General features: G+C 48.4%; 8 protein-coding genes across 8 annotated transcripts; 4 read left to right on the forward strand and 4 right to left on the reverse strand.

Moving 5' to 3' along the window:
- Window positions 1–120: 120 nt before the first annotated feature.
- On the reverse strand, window positions 121–1,101 carry PEX2_042960 (NAD(P)-dependent oxidoreductase; the record flags this gene model as incomplete). Its single annotated transcript, XM_016741571.1, has 2 exons — window positions 121–996; window positions 1,054–1,101. The coding sequence occupies 2 exons, from the start codon at window positions 1,099–1,101 to the stop codon at window positions 121–123; spliced, it is 924 nt and encodes a 307-aa protein (XP_016603581.1).
- A 1,101-nt stretch (window positions 1,102–2,202) lies between these two features.
- On the forward strand, window positions 2,203–2,694 carry PEX2_042970 (uncharacterized protein; the record flags this gene model as incomplete). The annotated part of the gene is made up of 1 exon (XM_016741572.1): window positions 2,203–2,694. The coding sequence occupies one exon, from the start codon at window positions 2,203–2,205 to the stop codon at window positions 2,692–2,694; it is 492 nt and encodes a 163-aa protein (XP_016603582.1).
- A 2,849-nt stretch (window positions 2,695–5,543) lies between these two features.
- Window positions 5,544–8,834, reverse strand: PEX2_042980 (uncharacterized protein; the record flags this gene model as incomplete). Its single annotated transcript, XM_016741573.1, has 8 exons — window positions 5,544–5,737; window positions 5,908–6,012; window positions 6,085–6,141; window positions 6,238–6,289; window positions 6,350–6,379; window positions 6,834–7,215; window positions 7,562–8,388; window positions 8,469–8,834. 8 exons carry the CDS (start codon window positions 8,832–8,834, stop codon window positions 5,544–5,546), a joined length of 2,013 nt encoding a protein of 670 aa, XP_016603583.1.
- An 838-nt stretch (window positions 8,835–9,672) lies between these two features.
- On the forward strand, window positions 9,673–10,317 carry PEX2_042990 (uncharacterized protein; the record flags this gene model as incomplete). Its single annotated transcript, XM_016741574.1, has 1 exon — window positions 9,673–10,317. One exon carries the CDS (start codon window positions 9,673–9,675, stop codon window positions 10,315–10,317), a length of 645 nt encoding a protein of 214 aa, XP_016603584.1.
- A 435-nt stretch (window positions 10,318–10,752) lies between these two features.
- Window positions 10,753–11,659, reverse strand: PEX2_043000 (DUF2293 domain-containing protein; the record flags this gene model as incomplete). The annotated part of the gene is made up of 3 exons (XM_016741575.1): window positions 10,753–11,202; window positions 11,268–11,390; window positions 11,444–11,659. The coding sequence occupies 3 exons, from the start codon at window positions 11,657–11,659 to the stop codon at window positions 10,753–10,755; spliced, it is 789 nt and encodes a 262-aa protein (XP_016603585.1).
- Window positions 11,660–13,515: 1,856 nt separating this feature from the next.
- On the forward strand, window positions 13,516–15,798 carry PEX2_043010 (PHD finger domain protein; the record flags this gene model as incomplete). Its single annotated transcript, XM_016741576.1, has 2 exons — window positions 13,516–15,554; window positions 15,612–15,798. 2 exons carry the CDS (start codon window positions 13,516–13,518, stop codon window positions 15,796–15,798), a joined length of 2,226 nt encoding a protein of 741 aa, XP_016603586.1.
- Window positions 15,799–16,466: 668 nt separating this feature from the next.
- On the forward strand, window positions 16,467–17,673 carry PEX2_043020 (sideroflexin family transporter; the record flags this gene model as incomplete). The annotated part of the gene is made up of 4 exons (XM_016741577.1): window positions 16,467–16,570; window positions 16,645–16,778; window positions 16,834–16,928; window positions 16,987–17,673. The coding sequence occupies 4 exons, from the start codon at window positions 16,467–16,469 to the stop codon at window positions 17,671–17,673; spliced, it is 1,020 nt and encodes a 339-aa protein (XP_016603587.1).
- Window positions 17,674–17,791: 118 nt separating this feature from the next.
- Window positions 17,792–19,362, reverse strand: PEX2_043030 (amidase; the record flags this gene model as incomplete). Its single annotated transcript, XM_016741578.1, has 2 exons — window positions 17,792–17,943; window positions 17,994–19,362. 2 exons carry the CDS (start codon window positions 19,360–19,362, stop codon window positions 17,792–17,794), a joined length of 1,521 nt encoding a protein of 506 aa, XP_016603588.1.
- Between the last annotated feature and the right edge of the window lie 518 nt (window positions 19,363–19,880).

Consider the following 19,880-nt stretch of genomic DNA (forward strand, 5'->3'; position numbering starts at 1 on the left):
GTTCCTCATGGAGAAGCGTCGCTTCTCGAATTGAAATTACACTTGAAGTGAAATGAATGAGGGATTGTCTGATAATGAATTTCCTTTTCTTGAATCTTGTATTTACATACAACTCTCCTATCAATTGTTTTCGTATGGCAAACCAGCCTCTCTCCGGATTGCTCCGTACATAGCCGTGATGTCCCCTCCCATGGTGTACTCTTCAACTTCTCTTAGGTAATGCTCAGCGAGTTCTACACTCTTCATGCTCACTTCAACGCTCTGAGCAATATCTAATACATGACGAGCATCCTTACGCGCCAGATTTGCCGCAAAAAGGGGGTCCTTTTTCCGGTGGTACTCACCCGATTTCATGCGCATAGCATAAGCTGGCAACACTCCAGGGAGCATAAGCTCGAGCCATTGTATCAGCGGATCAACGCCAACGCCTGACTTCTCAGCCAAAACCATCCCCTCCCCCAATTTCTCCACAAAACTCAGAACAAATGAATTACCAAGTAGTTTCATTTTGGATGCTTGGCCAACGTCCTCGCCGATGAATTCAATATTGGCTCGCCCCATCACACCTGTGGTGTACGGCTTCACTCTTTGGATATTCTCCTGGGTTCCGGCAAGCACACAAATCAGTTGTCCTGAACCTGCGAAAGATGGTGGCCCGAAAACAGGGCACGCAACAAATGATGCCCCATGTGCGCCGAACATGTCCCTGGCTTTGCGGGCAGTATCTGGATGAATGGTGGAACAATCAACGAAAAGCTTGCCGGCAATCGGACCACTTTCCGTTGATGCTAAGGCGATATTTTCGACGGCAGCGTCATCACTGAGACATGTGAAAATTAGATCTGCGGATTGGACGGCTTCGGCAACAGTGCTGGCCACTTGGCAGCCGTTGCTGTTCAAGGAGTCCACAAATTCATGGGCTCGAGTAATGGTCCTATTGTAGGCCAGAAGGGGTGGGAAATATGGTGACTTCTGAATGATGTTCTTGCACATCCCCTAAAATTCGTTCTCGTTAATAACACTTTGCGTCAATCCTCGTTTCAGATTACCTACACGACCCATATTTCCCAATCCGATCCAGGCAAGTTTTGCTGGCACCATTGCTTCATTTTCCCCTTTCGGAGATGGGAGGTCTGCGGAATTGACACTTGCGTTTAGAGAAGAGCCGCTAATTAGGGGGAGAAGGAGAAGAAGCCGTTTTATAATCGGTCAATATGTGTTGAACATAGGGCTTTCGAATTTGCTATGACTTATATTTATTTGGCCCTACAAAAAGTCAAATGTGACTCACATATCGTCTAAAAGCTGTAGAGCAATAAAATCAGTGGATCTGATATCTGATTTGTGATGGTATTAGCAGGGCCGACGGGGTAGTGTGGAGTAGCCGACGGGGAAAGAAAAAAGAGTAATATATCGGATATATCGGCCTCAAGAGCACTGTAAATAACACGATAAGGGACTACTTGTGCCTATTGCTGTAGGACCGGCTCTTGTCTATATACACTGGCGTCTTTCTTGTTTTGAAAGCCGCTATGGTTCGAGTGAAACCCACACCGGCCTACCATTCATTGCCAATGGTGTCGACTTGATGGTCAGAACTTCGATCACTAGCAAGATTCTCCATATGGACTACTGCCGCGTTAAAGCCGACTTTGAGTCTCATTCGTCTAATACTGGGGTTGAAGCAAGAAATAGCGCGTCAAATATCACATTCAACCAGGAAGTGGACTTCCCCATCGAAAAAGCCCGTCTTCGACTTGTCCCCAATTTTAGTTGCCCACAATGTCTTGAACTTCTTCTCTTTGGCTGGTCCATTCAGTACTCCCATCGCATTCATTACGATGTCCCTATTGTTTCCACTTGCACTACTGGATGGACTGCTATCTCTACGCAATCGGTCACCATGAGGTACCTTGTCGACATTCTCCCTAGTAGTCTCCCAAGACCACATTGTTTGCGATTCGTGAAGTGACATTTATGATCTTATGGATCGACTCTTAATGCCTTCTATGTAGGTAACTAAAGAAGGCTTCGGTTCTTTTCTAAATTTTTGCTTGCTTTTCTATTTTTTGGGTAGAATCAGCCAAGACCAAAGTCGCAGTTTGTTTCGTCATCCATCATCGCCCGCACTTTTCGATCTTCAACCTTTCACTTTGATTTGATTTGATTTCCGGCTCCCCTGCTCCCACAACCATTGTCAAAATGGACTCTGGAACTCGTGAGCCCCATAGTTTTCTCAAACGCTTGTCCCGGCAACTCAAAGCCTTTGAATCCAACTATCCTTCCTATGATGACCTCCAGAGGTTTGGAATCCAAGTATCCCAAGTCGCGACGGTGAACGACGAAAAAATCCTATTCGACCCATGCTTTTTCCATCCACACCCAGACAGACTCCTCCAGAAGTATCCAGTCAGCCTCAGTCCCGAAGAAAATGAGAAACCACCCAGAATGAGACTAGTTCCAACTTTGGATGAAATTTTAGAAGATTGCCAAGAGGAGTATTCGGACCCAGAAGAAGTACAGGAAGCGGTGGAGGCTCAAATAGAGGCACTTGAAAACTTACAATATCACGAGGACTGGTACATGCAAGGCCTATCGATACACGAGTATATGGGCTGGCAGCTTCAGGTGTCCAGAAATATTCAACCAGGGATACGTTGCCTTTGGGACCTCGGAGACCAGGAATTTTTCTAGTAAGTATGCAGCAGAATATTTTGTTGGTTCTCCAGTACTCACCATTTCCAGACCACCTTACAAACAAGGAGATCCTGGGCTATGCTCTATTCAGCCTAAATACTGGCAGGTAAAGCACGCTTTACGATACAGCAGTGCTAGGGGCCCTCTCAGGCCCCATACGATCATGTCATGCATCGCGGACGTTGCCGTCAATGATACAGACCAGGGACCTACTACCCACGAGTTAGGAGCAATAATAAATATGATGCTCACTCGAGTGAACCACAGACCCTTTCACAACTGCGACATTCATCCGGTACGTTGTGATATGTTGTACTGCAGCTTACATAGGGAATCATGCTTAACTGACATCCTCTTATTATAGATCCTGGTTCTCTCTTTCTTGGGTCCACAGAAGGGGAGAATTATTCAAGCCGTGTACGACGGTGAAAGTCTCGCCTTGCAACATTCACAACTATGGACTTTTGAGGAAACACAGACAGCACCTGTAGAGATGTTCATTCGGTACTACTTAAGCCAACCAGTTGGCTTGGAGATATCTACTCTCAGTGTTAGATAGTCGTCCATTTTCATCCTCACTGAAATCCAAGCTCGTTTCTTTTTCACTATGAGATTATACGTATATGACATAAATAAGCCCCCGAGTACCTATGTAGGTAGATATTTATTCTATGAAGGCAGGAGTTATTAGTAACTATTTCCAGGGAGAGCATTAGATACAATTTGGGGGTTGTTTGTATGGAAGAGTACATGGAAGTAAAAAGAAAGTAGAAGAAGAAGTTGCAGGGGAGTCAAAGGAAAGAGCCCGGTTGGATGTGCCTCCTTCTATTCTCTCCTGGCTATCTAACACTCCCCTTTTGCTAACTCCATATATATCTATTTCATCAAAGACCTCTAAAGATCTCCAAAGAGCGGTATTTCTCAAAATGACACCCACAGAAAACTTATGCAACTCTGCCGTCTTGGTGACCCCGATGAGCCAGCGTGAAAATGTTCATTCGGCATCCAAGATGACTAAAGAACGACGAGAGTACGTTCGCCATAACCACGCGGAAAAGGACTATACCATATGTGGTGGAGCGATGCAGGCCCGGATATCCTTGATGATGGACGGCTTCCCTAAGGTCGATGCATACCTCTCGCCCCTCGGCAAAAAGAGCTAGCACTCTGGCAGGTGACTGCAAAACAAGCGATGTTCAATCCTTCCTTGTGAATAATAGGAACCCATCTTCATGAGATGCCCAACATGTCCGAGCGGTTTCTATTCGAGCGAAAGGATCTAAGGGACAGAGTCCACATTTACGATAGCCAGGAGGCAATAAGGCCGTTCTGTGGGCTAGAGGCCTATGGCATCAAATCACCTCATGGAATGGATCAAAAATGTCTCCAGCCAGGTAGACCCTGGCTCGCATCATAATTGTGCTGATCGGGCAAGGTGCCCGGCGAAACAACACTGTCACACTATATCTTCAGCATGCAGAACTCGAGTTTCTGTTCAACGCTTAAATGAATGATACCCTTTTACTATTCCTGAGAACTTTGACAGTGCATCTGCCTGGTATGCTGTGCGAATGGAGTTCGATTCGATCTCTTTCAATCCAAACAACCCTCGGAAGCAACACAATGATAGCTCGCATCGATAGATGGCTCGCGGGAACAGATACCTGACATCTTCGCCATTGCTGAAGTAAAACCAAAAGATTGGAATCGAAACAAATGGCCTGAACTTCTATGGCAGGAAACAGGAGAGATGGTATCCTGCCACTCGTGAGTGATTCCAATTACACTGTCAAATACATACTTGTGTGTGCTTACTAAACTTTATAGACGCCTCCTTCCAAGTTTATTTCACAGAGCAACCATGGAACCTGGCTAGTTGGAGCTAACCGGCGAAGAAACTCATGCTCCGGTCGAGCATTTACCCTAAGTGACAGGTGATCGTCGACTTGGTCGAGAATCATAAAATTACCCTAGGCCTCTTCTTACTTTAAGTCCAGGTGACAAAGAAACGGATGATCCGGTCACTTTCTTCCCGATATGATCAAGAGCTTTGTGGAGGGGCGCCGGATTGCCCGGGACTCCTCGAATGGAAGTTGTAACCAGCTGAATTGTTCTCGAATACATTCTCTTAGTTTTGAAGTAATAACTCGGTCCATCGAGTGATACCATCCATAGTAGCTTGTAGCAAACCTCAGATTAGCGACCCAAGCATAAGCCAAAAGAACATCTTTGATGAACCACCTATCCTCTGGCAAGTGAGGTCAGATCATACTGCTGAAACTGTCTTTTATCTCTACATCTAAGCTTACTGTTCATAAATATCCAAGAATATGGCCCGTGGGACATTGAGATTGCGTATAGTATGGAGAACCTGTGGAAGACACTTGTCATGTTGTCAGTTCTGAGATGGAATGCGAAGAAGGAAGGTAATATAGAATATTGAAGCTTTCTCGGTTACGTCTTTACTGGTGGTAGCTCATCAATGACAGCTTATAGATGTTATTTTACGCCGAACTATGGATAGCTGCTCGTGATAGTAGTTGATGGTATTCCCTCCTGCCCAGATGGGCTATCTAGCTAAAAATGACCGCTGCTTAGGTGGTCGAGGCATATGACTCTGGCTTCTTGCCACCCGCGATGGTCAGCCTATCTAGCTAATCTTGGTAACAATCTGGCGATGTTACGGAAGAAATAAGAAAAGGGGCCCCTAGGCCAAATGATATCATTGATCGACTAAAGTTGCAGTTCAAGTTCCGTCAGGTAGAAGCCTTCCTGCTTTCCACCACCATGTCCATCCTTTCGGTATATCGTAAATCTCCTCGTATCTTCCAGATCTCCCATAGCAATTACGCTGAGTCCCACAAGTCCCAAGGGACATCCGAAGTCAATCGGCGGTCTTCGATGTAGTTGATGATGATTTGGGAGAGAAAATCAACGAGTGCGTCGGTTTCTTCGGTGGTCAGAACCAATTCCGGGACCAGCGATGCAAGGGTTGTTTCGTAGAAATTACCCATCACAAAGTTGGCCATGCTAGTGCTGCCTATGTTTATTTGAATATTAACATCGCTGCCAAGCAAGACCTGCAAGTCGAGAGTCTATGCCACATGTTTCGGCTATATTGGCCGACCTCCGCTGCAGTGGAGATGCTTTCTCCTATGAGAATGGCGGAGGAAGGACTCAGAAATTAGAACGCGAGGGTACTCAACTTACTGGGTAGCGAAGGGGAGCCGCCAGCCAGAGTGATGGCAAGAGGGGCGGCCTTCTTAGCGGCGGGAGGGGCGGACTGGGAGGCGGAGGCGGCGCGGACAGAAGCTTCTACTCGCGAGATATTAGCATTGATCCTAGTGGATAGGGTTGCACATTAATAATATATCGACAGATGCTAACCGGCGGCCACAGGCCCAGCCTCCGCAGCAGACTGGAGGGCTTTCTCTGCCTTCTTCGCTGAATGCAATGTCAGTATCTCTATTTCTCTCTTTTGGCATGTAGGAGATGAATTGATCCAGTTCTCGTAATATGGGCCGAGACCGTGAGACTTACCCCTAATCTTTTTTCCCCCGCGGGTGCGCTGAGGCTTTGCCACTTTATTCGCCTATATAACGCATCAGTTTATCTCCTCATCATTAGACCATCTCAGTGATCAATCACTCACAGTGGCGGGGGCGGCGGGGGCCACGGTGGACTGGGCCCAGTTGTCAGTTGAGGGCATGGGAATGGGATAGCGCACGAGACACAAGAGAAGATGAGACCTACAGGAGTTGCTTTTCTCTTAGGCAAGTAGAAGATCACAAAAGACAAGATGAAAAAGGTTCAGATAGAGAATGCCTTCGGTTACCAATTAAGAGAAGAGGAAGAAAAAGAAAAGGGAAAGAGCCCCAGGAGGGAGGAGCACGCCTAAGGCAAGAGCACACTAACACACTACTTCTAGGGCTGCTAGTATGCCCATCTGAGAGGATTATTTCTCACTTTGTAGTCACTTCGTAGTTCACTCACTGATCAAATATTGATCACAATGATTTGCATGAAACCCATATTCATTGGGCAATTCAATCAGAGACTCGTACTAACATATAACCCTCGAGGCTGAGTGTATCTCAGACTATTCCTCCTCTCTCCTCCATCAATATGTCCCGCACATCCATATAGTCCTCATCATCCTTATCCAAAACAAAATCCTCCTGTAGTTTATCAAGGATCTCCAGCACATAATCCTGGCAGTCCCACTGAACAGTCTCGTTGTCCACGGGCACGGTTTGCGCAGCATTCTTTACTCTCTCAACATCGTCCTCTCCAAGCACAGCAATGAAGATCTGGCGTAAGAAAGTGCTTGATTCCTTTGGATTTTCCATAAACGTATTGCGTTTGAATTTTGGATGCTCGCCATCAACCTCGAGAATGTGATGCTCTTCGCCTTTCTCTATATGCAACGCCCAGTGTATGAAGTTTCCGTACCGCGGTTGGTAGAACACAACAAAGAGCTTTGGGGACATTCTATTTTCTTGGCTCGGCATCTTAGCTCTGTGCGTTCCAATTATTTCACCAGTTTCTCCTACCTTAAGCTGTTATGCTTCCACAAACTGTAGAGAATGGGTATGGGCGCAGGTAGACAATGCTATGTTGGATTCGATAGGGATTGACCGAGGGAAAAGAAGAATGGTGCTTGGTCCAATCATGCATGGTTGCCTAATGCACATGCCTGATGCATCAGGCTATCAATCAGCCAGTTTAGTTGTAGATAAAGGCCTTGATAGTATTAATCCTCGTTAGAGATCAAATGAATTGGAAGATCCCATGAAACGCCATATAATGTACACCCCCGAAACGCCACATATAAACATTGAAGTGATATCAACCAAAGAGATACTTCTGCCAGCTCTGTTTCCAAGGTTTCCAGGTTCCTCCAAACCGATGGTTGATACAAGCATGCTGGCTATTGAACCCCTCCGACCCAGAATGCCGCTGTCCATTGCCCCAGGCATTGACAGGTAGAACACACAGGCCTCCCAGCAGCTTTCCAGACTTGGCTTCGGGGCCCTCAACACAGAGCGGCTCCTTAATTCCGTGGAAAGGCGCCCATGTCACACGCTGTATAGACGAAGCCGAGGACGAGAACTTAGCATCCGCATCCACAGATTGCTTAACTAAGCGATGTGTAGATGGCAATGTATCCGATAGCACATCAAGAACGGCATCTGTAAACACGCCCGGCCCGGTAATCTCCAGCGTATCCATTTCGTTGTATCTCCCACTCCTCCAGAAATGACTCCCGTCGACTCGACGCTTTGTATGGGACAGCACACGAACGATGATCTCTCTCAGCAGCGGACTGAACCGTCGTGGTGCATACATCGTGTACTGGATGAAACCGTAGCGTCGGGCCCAATGCCAGTCGCGCATCTTCTGCGGCGAAGCAAAGGGCTCGTCGATCTCAATTCCGACAATTAGCGAGACATTCGCGTTGACAGTGTTATCTTTGAAAATGGAGTCGCGCAGTGATGGGCAGGATTTGATGCTTCGTGCGGGATAGACGTCGAGATCTGCATAGTAGCCGCCGTAGTACCATAGAATCAAGTAGCGGAGGAGATCGCCCCGGTGGACGGAGTGTGGGTATGATTTGTAAAGCCGGGCGATCTCTGGGATGGATTCGAGAGTCTCAAAAATGAATTTGTCAGCCCAGTCGGCTTGTACGAGCTATGAATTGTAAAGTTAGTCGCTGTGGTTCAAGCTGGTATTTAATTACCAAAATATAAAATGTTTCTTATCGGTCTTACCTTGTATTTCCATTCTGAGTTCTTTTGCTCGAATTGGACTGAATCGTCGCTTCGCTGGCTGACGCCTGGTAGCATAATCTGCCACAGAGTGTCTGTCGCATCTTCATCGTGGCGCATTTCCCTTTCTATCTCCATGGCGCGTAGCGCATTGGAAAGCTTAATTTCGTATTCATAGTCTGGATCCGCGCGAAACGTAGACCGGTGAAGATATCGTGGTCGGCTTTCTCCGTATGACTTCTCTGCGCGGGGGTCTAGCCTGGATGTTGGGATGGGCACGGATTTGAAAAGAATGAAAAGAGTCAGAATCGCAGCCACCAGGACATATTTATGCCGGTTTGGAAATCCAAGAAACGTGCGACTCCTCATGGTGAGTGGTGAGAGGACTAGCCATAACAAAGATAAGAGATGGTAGAGGGGGTGAATTTTCTTTGGGCTGTCAGACTTAGCCCCCAAACAGACCTCGGGAAGGCTTCGTCTCATTGGTTTCAGCTGATTGGTGTAACTGCGATGGACCCTGGATAGTGGGTTAGGGGAGTTTCACTTGTGTTAATCGCGACATTAGGGGTGATAGGGGTAGAGATGACTCTGAATAGATATTATCATTCTTGTCTGTGATTTCAGGTTCATCATATTCAATTTTAAGAAAGTGAGTAGAACATTGGGAGAACATTTAATGAACATTCCTGGTGATTTTAATTGTGGGGTTGACTGTGGATGCCTTGGCACCGCCTTGGCAATCTTAATCAGGAACTATGGAGCGATAACGCACGAGAGCTCTAGAAAAGCTTAGCTATGCTTCCTTGCCTAAGTGTATATAGCATCATATGTATACATGCATTTTGTTTTGTTTTAATAGATTTAGAATACCTGTGGATCCCTTAATTATTACTATTCTCTGAATTCCTTTGGCAAACGTAGCCTTGATTCTTGATCAGTTTGATAATCTTCGATTCTCATCCTCAACAACCAAATCACGTAAAAACTTCCAACTTCGAAATCACGTGCCACACCAGCTAAGCAACAGAGTTGTTGACATCGGGCAAATGTCGCTGACCTCTCTTCCCCTTCAACTAACCTTCAGCCCCAGTTGTATCACACCATATGTGAGCTCTTCCATAAGGAAGATAGCAAGACCTCTACGGGTACGTGACCTCCAATAAACGAAATATGAGACGAGTATCAACTTACAATCTTATTTAGTACTATGGCAAACAATACAACCAGCGGCGCAGGTGCGCTCCCGAGACAAGTCGCAAGACAAATTCGGCAGAACCAAACCCGAGGACGTTCAGCAGGACGACCCGGCGTATCAAACTCTCAGAGCAGCGCCTACCGAGCAACCCAATACCACAGTCCTATCAGGCCTGGTATGGGCAGCAGCCGCTACGCCACTGTGCAAGATGAAGAGGAAGATCCCGATCTCATGGAGCTTGATCCGATGGAAATTGACACCCCTCCCAGCCAAGAGCCTGCACCAGTCACCACCGGGACTCGCACCAACGAGCAATATGAGGATAATGGCATCCACCGCCACATCTTCTACGTCCCAATTCGATCTCGCCCCATGCCGACTCTTGACCTCGACGTTCTGACCGCCGCTCGCGCTGAAATTACTCACATTCAAAGAGCAGGAATTCCTGTCCTGCAAACCTTGCCTGAGCGACCTGGACCCCATGTCTACATTCGTGTTGATACTGACCGGGCGAACCGTGATCATGCCCTCACTGATGCCAATCTTCGGATGGGTACCATGCAAGATATGATTCGGGATGGCCTCGGCTGGTTCTCAGGTTTGCCTTACCGCCACCCGCATTTCGAAGTCAAGTTCCTTCGTGGTCGACGTCTCTAGATTGAGACTTTATGAATGCATGGGTCTCTCAGCTTTGTGAAACCCTTTTTCAAGGTCAGAAGCGGGATTGATGAGCTTAATGTGGAGGATTTCGTTGAGAGGGATTGAGGCACTTTGACAACTGATGTGTTCTTGGGTGAGCAAGATGCATTAGTTAGGTCTTTTTTCTGTTGTTCCGTTTCCTTTTTTACATCCAGATAACCACAAATACTATTCTTATTGATTTTACTCCATCCATGGATCATATAAACCTTCTCACCTAGCATAGAAAATCAAGAATAAAGTATCAAGTGATGCATTCCAGTATGTCCCACAAACCTAACTAATTAACTTCGAGTGATCCCAAACGCCATAGCTTCATAGCTTCTAGAACGCTATGACAAACTCCAGCAATGCAACCCCCACCCAATCCCATCAAGGGCAAAATGCCAACCTTCAATCATCCACTGGACGCAACGCTAATGTAGTCTCACCATTCTCACACCCCTGCCAAGCCCGTTCAACGGCCTGGATAGTAGACCAGACCTGCTCACGAGCATCCTTCCGACTGACACCTTCCTCGAGCAATTTCTCATAGGGCGTATGGACATGTCGAATATGCGCCTCAACAGCCAAGAGCGTCTTTTTCTCGTCACTTATCATCGCTGTACGCCCTACACGCCCCGATCCCTTAAGGAAGGCATGCTCCAGGACGATCTTGAGGGATTCCTTGGGCATAAGTGGGAACTCGTTCTTCAGGAGTTCTCGGGATTTGGACAGATCCCTGGCATCGCGTACTTGCACGGCATTGGCGCGTGATTCTTTTGTTTCGGCGGCTGATTCGAGAACTTCTGTGTAGATTTCTTTGGGCACTCGGATTCCCAGGGTTCTTTTTCCCGTGCGGTTCTGGGACTGTTAGGGGTTCCACCCTTGGCTTGAAACTGATGCTTTGGGTGAGGATAAGGACTTACGTAGACGACATAGACAATTCGCTCGGACTCTTTGGTCTTACTGCGGCAGTGTCGAGTGATGTAGACATCGCCCTTGGGGACTAGAACGTAGCCATTTGGCAAGGGCACTTGCTCAACAATGTTCTGGCTACATGTTTAGCGGATTGTTCTTGAATACTGATACAATTCAAACTCACCTTTTCAAGAGGATCGTCAGAAACAGGAATGAGGCCTGTCCATGTTTTCTTGGGTTTACGACGCTTCTTCGTCTCGTTGAGTACTTCGGCGAGCGGTTGGACTGGCGAGCCTGCATCTGCCGGGCGTGCATGACCTTCGCGAGTGCGGATACCACGGTTCTTCTTTCTCACTCGTGGCTTGCGTTTGCGGACTTTAGGTTTAGTGGTTGGTGCCATGTTGAGTGTTCATGGAGCCAAGGAGGTTGATGAGTTGATGGTTGAGACGGTGTTGAGATGCCACTCACACATCGATTCCATTGAGGGAGACGTTTTGGAAGTACTGAGATCTGATTGCCATTCAATGTTATTTTTGGAACCTAAAACACCACTTTGGGGTCTTTGATACTTCCACTGTTTACCGTCAAAGCAGATCAGGAACGGTGGCTGTGGCTGTGTGGCTGTGTGGAGCCTAACTTTGATGCCTGAATAATCAGGCCTGAAATATGCGCCTACAAGGGTTTGTCTTTCTACAACACATGGAGTACTAAATATAAGAAATTAGTTGTCATTAGATTATGATACTTCAATATTGCAACATAATTCAACTACTACAAAATATAGATAAGGGGTTTCTGGTCCCCACTTTAGAACCCAGCTATTACTGTTTTAGGCGAACTTGATACATCTGCTCTCCAAAAGTACAAGTACAAAGTAGGTTCCCGATTTATTGTCGTTGATCCCAGATCAGATGTTAATGGATTGGTCAAACGTGGTGATATCACACATGAGATCAGCATAAACTGGAGAACCGATTATCCGGGGCTCATTGGTCAGATCCATCACCCTAGAGACAGGTTCTATGGAATAAGATTAGGATCATCGGATCTCCAGATTGTGAGATCGGAGTTGAGTTTTGGTTTATAGGCCCAATTCAAGACACTTTCCGATGTACTCCGTATATGGTGTGGAGTACCAATAATCCATGTACCTCCGTACTCCGTACTCCGTATAGAGAATTCTAATAAGAATCAAGGCAAAGGCAAAGCGAGTACGGGGAAGCGTGTGGAGCACGGAGTAAGTAATATAATCTTCGGGCACAAAGAAACGCTAAGAGGGTTTGCTAGGGGCTTAGCTCTCCCAACCCTGATTACCCCAGTTGAACACGGGGGATGAATTTTCCCCCTTTCATCCACGAGGGGGTTCTGCTCGAGGACATCCGCATAATCTGATGTTCTAAAGCTATGAAGCTCCAATTTTGGCTTTTTCATACAAAATACAACATTGTACAAAGTGCAAAGTGCAAAGTGCAAAGTACAAAGTACAAGGTATATCGCAGGAGGCTCCACCACTCATGTCGTCATTGGTGAGATTTGTCCCCTTTGATCTGACTGCCTAGAAGAGCTGAACCGGTATCCCCGACGGCTCTTGTCCTTATGGAGTACTGTTGTAGGTCTAGATCGACAGACAAGGGAAAAGTCTGACTTTTCAAGGCTGATAACTGAACTCAGTAAACTGAACACCGAAGGTATGATTCATATTCTGTTCCTGCATGAAGCATAACATAAGTACTTCTAGATGTCGTATGTTGTACATACTCCATAACCAAGTCGAACATCGGAACATGAAAAAGCTGTGGATCAGTGGATTCTGTTAGAAATAGAAAAAAGCCGAGTCCCCACGTAAAGAAATAAAAACATAAAAAAACAAATAAAAAAAGAGAATTTTCTTTTGAGCGAAGGGGAAGGGAAAAAAAAAGAAACCGACAAACAGAGCAAAAGGAAAACATCTCTCTCTCCGCTCCGACTCTCCTTCCAATACTCCTCTTTATAACTCTACACACACACACAATATGAATTAACTAATGACCTTACTGGCTATCTCCAATCTCTGTCATTCTCAATCAATTAAAGTTGCCTGGCAGCTTGATCTTCAATGGTTACTGGGTCTGTGTTGCTGACATGAGTTGGGATCACCCTGTCCACAGGTATGCATTCTCCCTTGACAGAACCCCTTGTGGGGGTATCACATTGTAGTCTTCTATTCTTTTTTTTTTACCAATCTATACTCTATATGCCTATGTGAAAAAGACGCTCATGGATTCGTTTATGTTCAGCTTCAGCTATCCCAACGGTGAACCTCAAACTCCGACGAGGACTCCGAACACCTTCGACTCGTTTCACACCCCAAAACTCGAATCCAGCTTTTTTGACCCTCGGGTGACTTGGGATACCTCCGATCCATATGCCTCTAGCCCGGAGCTCCTACGCACACCGCAGAAGTTTGGTCTAGGCTCGTCGAACTCACTGAAAGGTCACAATGGGGAGACTACTGGTTACAGGGGGAGGTCCTCGGACCAGACCGATACGGCCAGACGCATTCGCTCGGTAAAGCCTCTGCCGAGTATGGGCGAGGATTACCCTCGGGCAGTGGGATCGGCCAAGTCAGCAGCCTCGATGCAAACCCCGCCGCCGACAAGTGCATCGAGACGAAAAATCCCCGAATTTGACCAGCCCGATGGAAATTCACAAGGAGCAACGCCAGGTATGGGAGGCCATTTGGAAACGCCCAGTCGTCTTCTTGGAGCGTCCCCTCGGATGTTTGGCAACCTCCAATCGTCCCCTGATCTTTTTCAATTGGCTTCATTGGACCCCACGGGCTCGCCTTTCTTCCCACAGCAACGACTATTCTGGGATCATGATCTAGACAATACAACGAGTGAGGTTCCATTACCCAGCAACGGGAGCCATTTCAATACTCGTCAAACTTCTGCCTTTACGAACACACATCACATCCCCCAGTTACCAACCATTAGTGGTTCACTTGATCTTCCCGACTTTGGCAATGGTTTTGGAATTTCAGCACCACCACCCACTGATGCTGCCCTATTTCCTGCGCCATTCTCTACCTCTCCCCGGCTCCCGATTACCAAGGCTGAGGATCCAGCTCTATTTCTCAGCTCCCCTGCTCGGAGATTTGGAGGCCCTCAACTTACACCAGAGACACGGTCACTTCGTGGCCTTCGACAGCCCTACCATCACCAGGCAGAAGAGTCAAGGCGGGAGGAGCTTATCCGTCTGCAGGCACCAAATGGCCACCGATCCGATCCTTTCACTGCCTTCCCGAGCGAGAGCGACGAGGAAGATGACGACTACACACCGAGGGGAATACGACCAGGTCTCACCCGTAGTCTGACCCATAACGGCCTGTCTAGCTCATCCCGGCAATTCAGTCAAACCGGGGGTTTGATGGCATCCACCAGCGGGATCCGAAAGAGTCCATGTAAAGGGCGTTCGTCCCCAGCGAAACCAATGCGTCCAGCCCCCTTGACACGATCTAGTTCGACGGCCACCGGCTCCTTGACGCGCTCATCATCTGTGGTGCTTCGCATCGGTCGAGACGGCCGTGCAAAGGCTGAAATGGAGCCCCTCAGTGAGGCACCCACAGGGTTGACCGATCCCCTGACCGGGCTTGATCTAGATGGCTCTATAACCGAGAGTGAATCAGATCCGGCTGAGTTCTCGGAATATCCTGTGTTGCATCGTGCTCAGTCGTCCTTTTCACTTTATGACAGCTCTAGGCGTCCACTATCCCGGAGTGATTCAGGCTCCCGGCCTCCTTCAAAGGGCTCTTATGCTTCCACCGTCGGCTCTTCACACTCGGGTCGGATGTCACCCTGGGCTGGCTCTTCTAGGGGAGGCGGGCGCGCAGCCTATCGTGGATCTCCTGATATTAAGCGGACACCCAAACAGCATTCGTCTCTGCTTCACTCGGACTCGACCTATACTCGGAGTAGCGCAGCATCAGACTTGTTGCCCGGGGAAGAAGACGAAAGTGGTGATGCTCAATCTGCACTCCGGCAAGTACTTAAAGAACGCGGCCGGGGCCCAAGACCCGCCACAAATGCGTTTAGTAACCGACTCTCTCGGTCATCACACACCTTTACTCATCTCCGCTCATCACCACCCCGCCTTGGCAGTGATTTTGACATACATCCCCGCCACAATGCTTCTCCCACGACCCTGACCGACCCCGACCTGGCAACCCCCAGCACAGATCGTCACAGCAACCCCAGCAACGGTACACGATGTGTTTGCCGCTCAATGGACAACGGTGGCCATCTCATGATTCAATGGTGAGTCCCAGTGTCCATCGGCCTTGATTCCAAAGTTGATTGTACTAACTTTCCCAGTGAATCGTGTACACACTGGCTTCATACCAGATGCGTCGGATTGGAGCGTGCAAATCTGCCCTCCGTCTATGTCTGCGTCTTTTGTGCGCAGACGCCATCCCGCCAAAACCGTGCCCGAACAACTTATGTTCCCACGGGACAAGCCCCTCCCTCTCCCTTGGCCCACAAGTCATTCCGCTTCCGTTAACCCCGGTGCGTCGACTACCGTCTTGGATGCATATATGTCTTAGAAAGACCGGTGCTTCTTGATTTCTTTTGTGTGATTCTTCCCCCAACCGGGCTCTTTTATACTCTGCATTAGCCGGGCCACCCTGCCCCATCTCATAATCCTTCTGAGACCTCATTACCCCTTTATGATACCTATGTACTATTCCCCTCACAAACCTGGACAACCCCAGAATAGAATCGTTTCTATACTTCTCCGCACATTTTTTTCTTATCGGTATTGTAGCCTGCAGAACCCCCCGCATATCGGGGTAGCGAACCGGTCTCGGGAGAGGAGCCGGCCCGGGTGCCTACCTAACTCCAAGAAGACCCGACTTATAGTTATATAATATCCCATCGATTCCTGTTCCTTAATCGATCTCTCGGTTTTACACCCCCTATCCTCCTAGGTGACCGAACCTCGCCGTGTTTGGAGTAAGCCCTTCACAAAAAACCTTATCAGGTACCAGACATTGTATAGATCTGGCTACGATCTGATTGGTCAACCCACACTTATCGGCTCACCGCCCTTTTTATCGAAAAACCGCTTTTCTCCCCGCGGAGTCACAGTGCCTCCCTGTTTTTTTTGCGCGCCACTCACTCTCTTTGGTCTCATTCCAGTCGTTTTTGCTTCGCCATTCACTCACTGCAATGTCTGCCTCTCTCCCTGGTAGCCGGGACCCTCCCCCGTCGCAATATGACCTGAAGACTTATTGGGGTCGCGTGCGCCACGCCGCCGACATTTCTGATCCTCGGTAAGTTCAGAAAGAAGAGATTGGTCCCACTGAGAGGGTTGCCCAGTTTATACTAATCATGCCCACCATATTAGGACCCTGTTCGTTTCGTCTGCTGGTCTTGAAGGCGCCAAAAGCCTCATTGCTTCGTACAAGCAGAACCGCATCCCGGTCATGACACCGGAGTTGTGGTCGGCGAAGAAGGTGGTCGATGCGACATTGCACCCTGGTATGAGCTCCTTGAATATCATAATATAGCCATTGGCTAACTCAGATCCGATCAGATACCGGAACGCCCGTTTTCTTGCCCTTCCGCATGTCGTGCTACGTGCTTACGAACTTGGTCGTCACAGCAGGCATGTTGACCCCAGGACTGCAGGTGAGCACCTCTATACGCATATCCAACCATACATATAAACACGATCCTGACGATATAGACAACCGGAACCCTCCTCTGGCAAATCGGTAACCAGTCCCTCAACGTCGCTGTCAACAACGCAAACGCAAACAAATCTACCCCCCTCTCCTTGTCGCAAATCGGCAAGTCATACCTCATGGCCGTCTCAGCATCCTGCTCCGTCGCTGTCGGTCTCAACGCCCTCGTCCCCCGCCTCAAGACCATCTCCCCAAACACCCGCCTCATCCTCTCCCGTCTCGTCCCCTTTGCCGCCGTCGCCTCCGCCTCCGCCCTGAACGTCTTCCTCATGCGCGGCGAGGAAATCCGCCAGGGTATTGACATCTACCCCGTCCTGTCAGACGCTGAGCGTGCCAAGCGTGAGCTCAACGAGGACGCAGAGCCAGTCCAGAGCATCGGAAAAAGCAAGAAGGCTGCTACCATTGCCGTCGGTGAGACGGCTATCTCCCGTGTTCTGAACGCTACGCCTATCATGGTCCTACCCCCGCTGATTCTCGTTCGTCTCGAGAAGACGAACTGGCTCCGCGCCCGCCCCCGCATGGTTACGCCTATTAACTTGGCGCTGATTCTGGGTACTTCCATCTTTGCACTCCCGCTTGCGCTCGCTGCGTTCCCCTCTCGCCAGGCTATTAGTGTCGATAGCCTTGAGGAGGAGTTCCGCGGTCGTGGTGGTGATCTCGGAATGGTGGAGTTCAATCGCGGAATGTAAGTTTTTGATCGTCGGTGTTTCGCAGCGTGCATATTACATTGTCTTTGCATAAGTCAGAGAATTATATAGACCCGTTTTTCCGTTATAAATGTCAATACTGTTTTCCCTTATAGACCATTCAATATAAAGCGGGTACTACTCTACCCTTCAGAATCCTCTCAGCCCGTTCTGCAATATTCAGCAATTCATCGTCTCCCCAACGCTGGCCCATCAGCTCCAACCCAACAGGAACACCAAGCACAGCAGATGCAGTCTTGGGGCTCTGCCCAGCTGTATTCCTCATGTTAGTTCAACACTCAACACCGAATAGAATCACCTACCAGGGATACAAATAGCAGGCCTCCCCGTCAGCGCAGCCAAAACACCATTCCGTCCAGACTGCTTCTTCGCACCAATCTTCACAGGGAGCTGTCTCTGGTGAGGATATACCAGCGCATCGATATCGTATCTATCGAAACATTGATTCACAGACTCTTTAAGAGTAGAAATATACTCCAATCGACTTCGATATGCCTCGCTCGTCAGTGAAAATGTCTCGGAATCCTCCAGTGCTGCAGAGAAAACGTGCGTCATGGCTTCTGGATCGAACTCCCCGCTCTGCGCAATAGATTCCAGGGATCTGTGAGGTGTTGATGAAACCAGTGGCGATTTCAGGAACTCGTCGAGATAATGCTTGAACTCGAAAGCCTGTGTATCCCCCTTCGAAAACAGAGTTCCATAACTCCAATCTGGATGACTGGATGGGGCAATAGATACCAAGGTGATATCCGCATCTTGTTCCTGTATCATATCCAACCTCGACCGGATAATATCCTGCACGATCTGGTTCTCGGCAATATACTCCGATTCCACACTTCCATCTGCATGCACCTCAGGCTGGAAATAAGCCTCCAACACCCCAATTCGAACTTGACGGCTACTCCGTACCCCTTCAGATGCCTCCACAGAATCCCCATTCCCCCTATCCGGCCCCTTCATAGCCCCATACAAAATCCTGGCATCCCCAACACTCCTCCCCATCGGCCCAGCCACATCCTGAGTCCGGGAAACAGGCACAATCCCAACACACGAAACCCTCCCCGTCGACGGTCTGAACCCGACAATCCCGCACGCAGACGCTGGCGACCGCAGCGAGTTCATCGTGTCTGTCCCGCACCCTGCGAGCCCGAAATTCGCCGCTAGCGCTGCGCCTGTCCCGCCAGAGGATCCGCTCGGCGTGCGGGTCTTGTCGTATGGGTTCAGCGTTTGTCCGCCGAGCGAGGAAAGGGTTATTCCTTGCAGGGCGAATTCGTGGAGGTTGGCTTTCGCTAGGATTATTGCTCCTGCAGTGCGTAGTTGCGAGACAACTTGGCTGTCGGCTTTTGTGTAAAGGTTTTCGAGGGCTCGAACGCCTGCGCTTGTTGGTAGATCGGTTGTGCTGTAGTTGTCTTTTAGGATTATGGGTACGCTGTGTAATGGTGGGTATGGTCTGTTGGTTTGGTTGAAGGTGAGTGTTTCGGTGGCTTTTTCTATGGCGGTTTCTAGGGCTGTGTTGTTTATGGTGATGAGGGCTTTGAGGGTGCCGTCGTGCTGCTTGATTGCTGAGAGATATTTGTTTACCAGCTCCGGGCCGATGGAGGGGTCTATACGGAGTAGTTCATGGAATTTGGCGATTGTCATCTCTTCGACTTGCCATGCTGGAGAGTCCATGGTGTTGAGTCATGGGTTGGATAGAGGGGGAATAGGTGTTGGAAGTTCCCCGGATGGTGTTCTGGTGATCGACGTATTCACGCACGCTATACATGGATCTGCAATTTGATTGACGGAGTGGAATCTTGCTAATGCATGTTTTGCCTTGAACTGGTAATGTTAATTGTAACGAACAAGTGACTCTGTAACTTCTGTATAGATGCATACCCCCTCAGTGGACACGGCTTCGGGTTATTCCGCTCCGATGTATACAAAAAGAAACCAAGACGAAAGAGTAGCAGAGTCATATACAGACCTGAGAAGGATTAGAAAGTTGAAACGAAAGAAACATATATACACACACCATACGGTTAACAAATGGACGCCACAAACAATCAAATGGTATAATCATCCAGACTTAGCCTAAACCCTCCAGGGCTCCCAAAGCCGGATTCCATAAACAGGACGAGAAAGCAGAATAACATGTAACCAGCGCCTTTAAGAATGGGATAGAAGGATAGATAAAGCAAATAAAGTAA

This window comes from Penicillium expansum (assembly GCF_000769745.1).
Source record: "Penicillium expansum strain MD-8 chromosome Unknown contig143, whole genome shotgun sequence".
In the NCBI taxonomy this organism is placed as follows: Eukaryota; Fungi; Ascomycota; class Eurotiomycetes; order Eurotiales; family Aspergillaceae; genus Penicillium; species Penicillium expansum.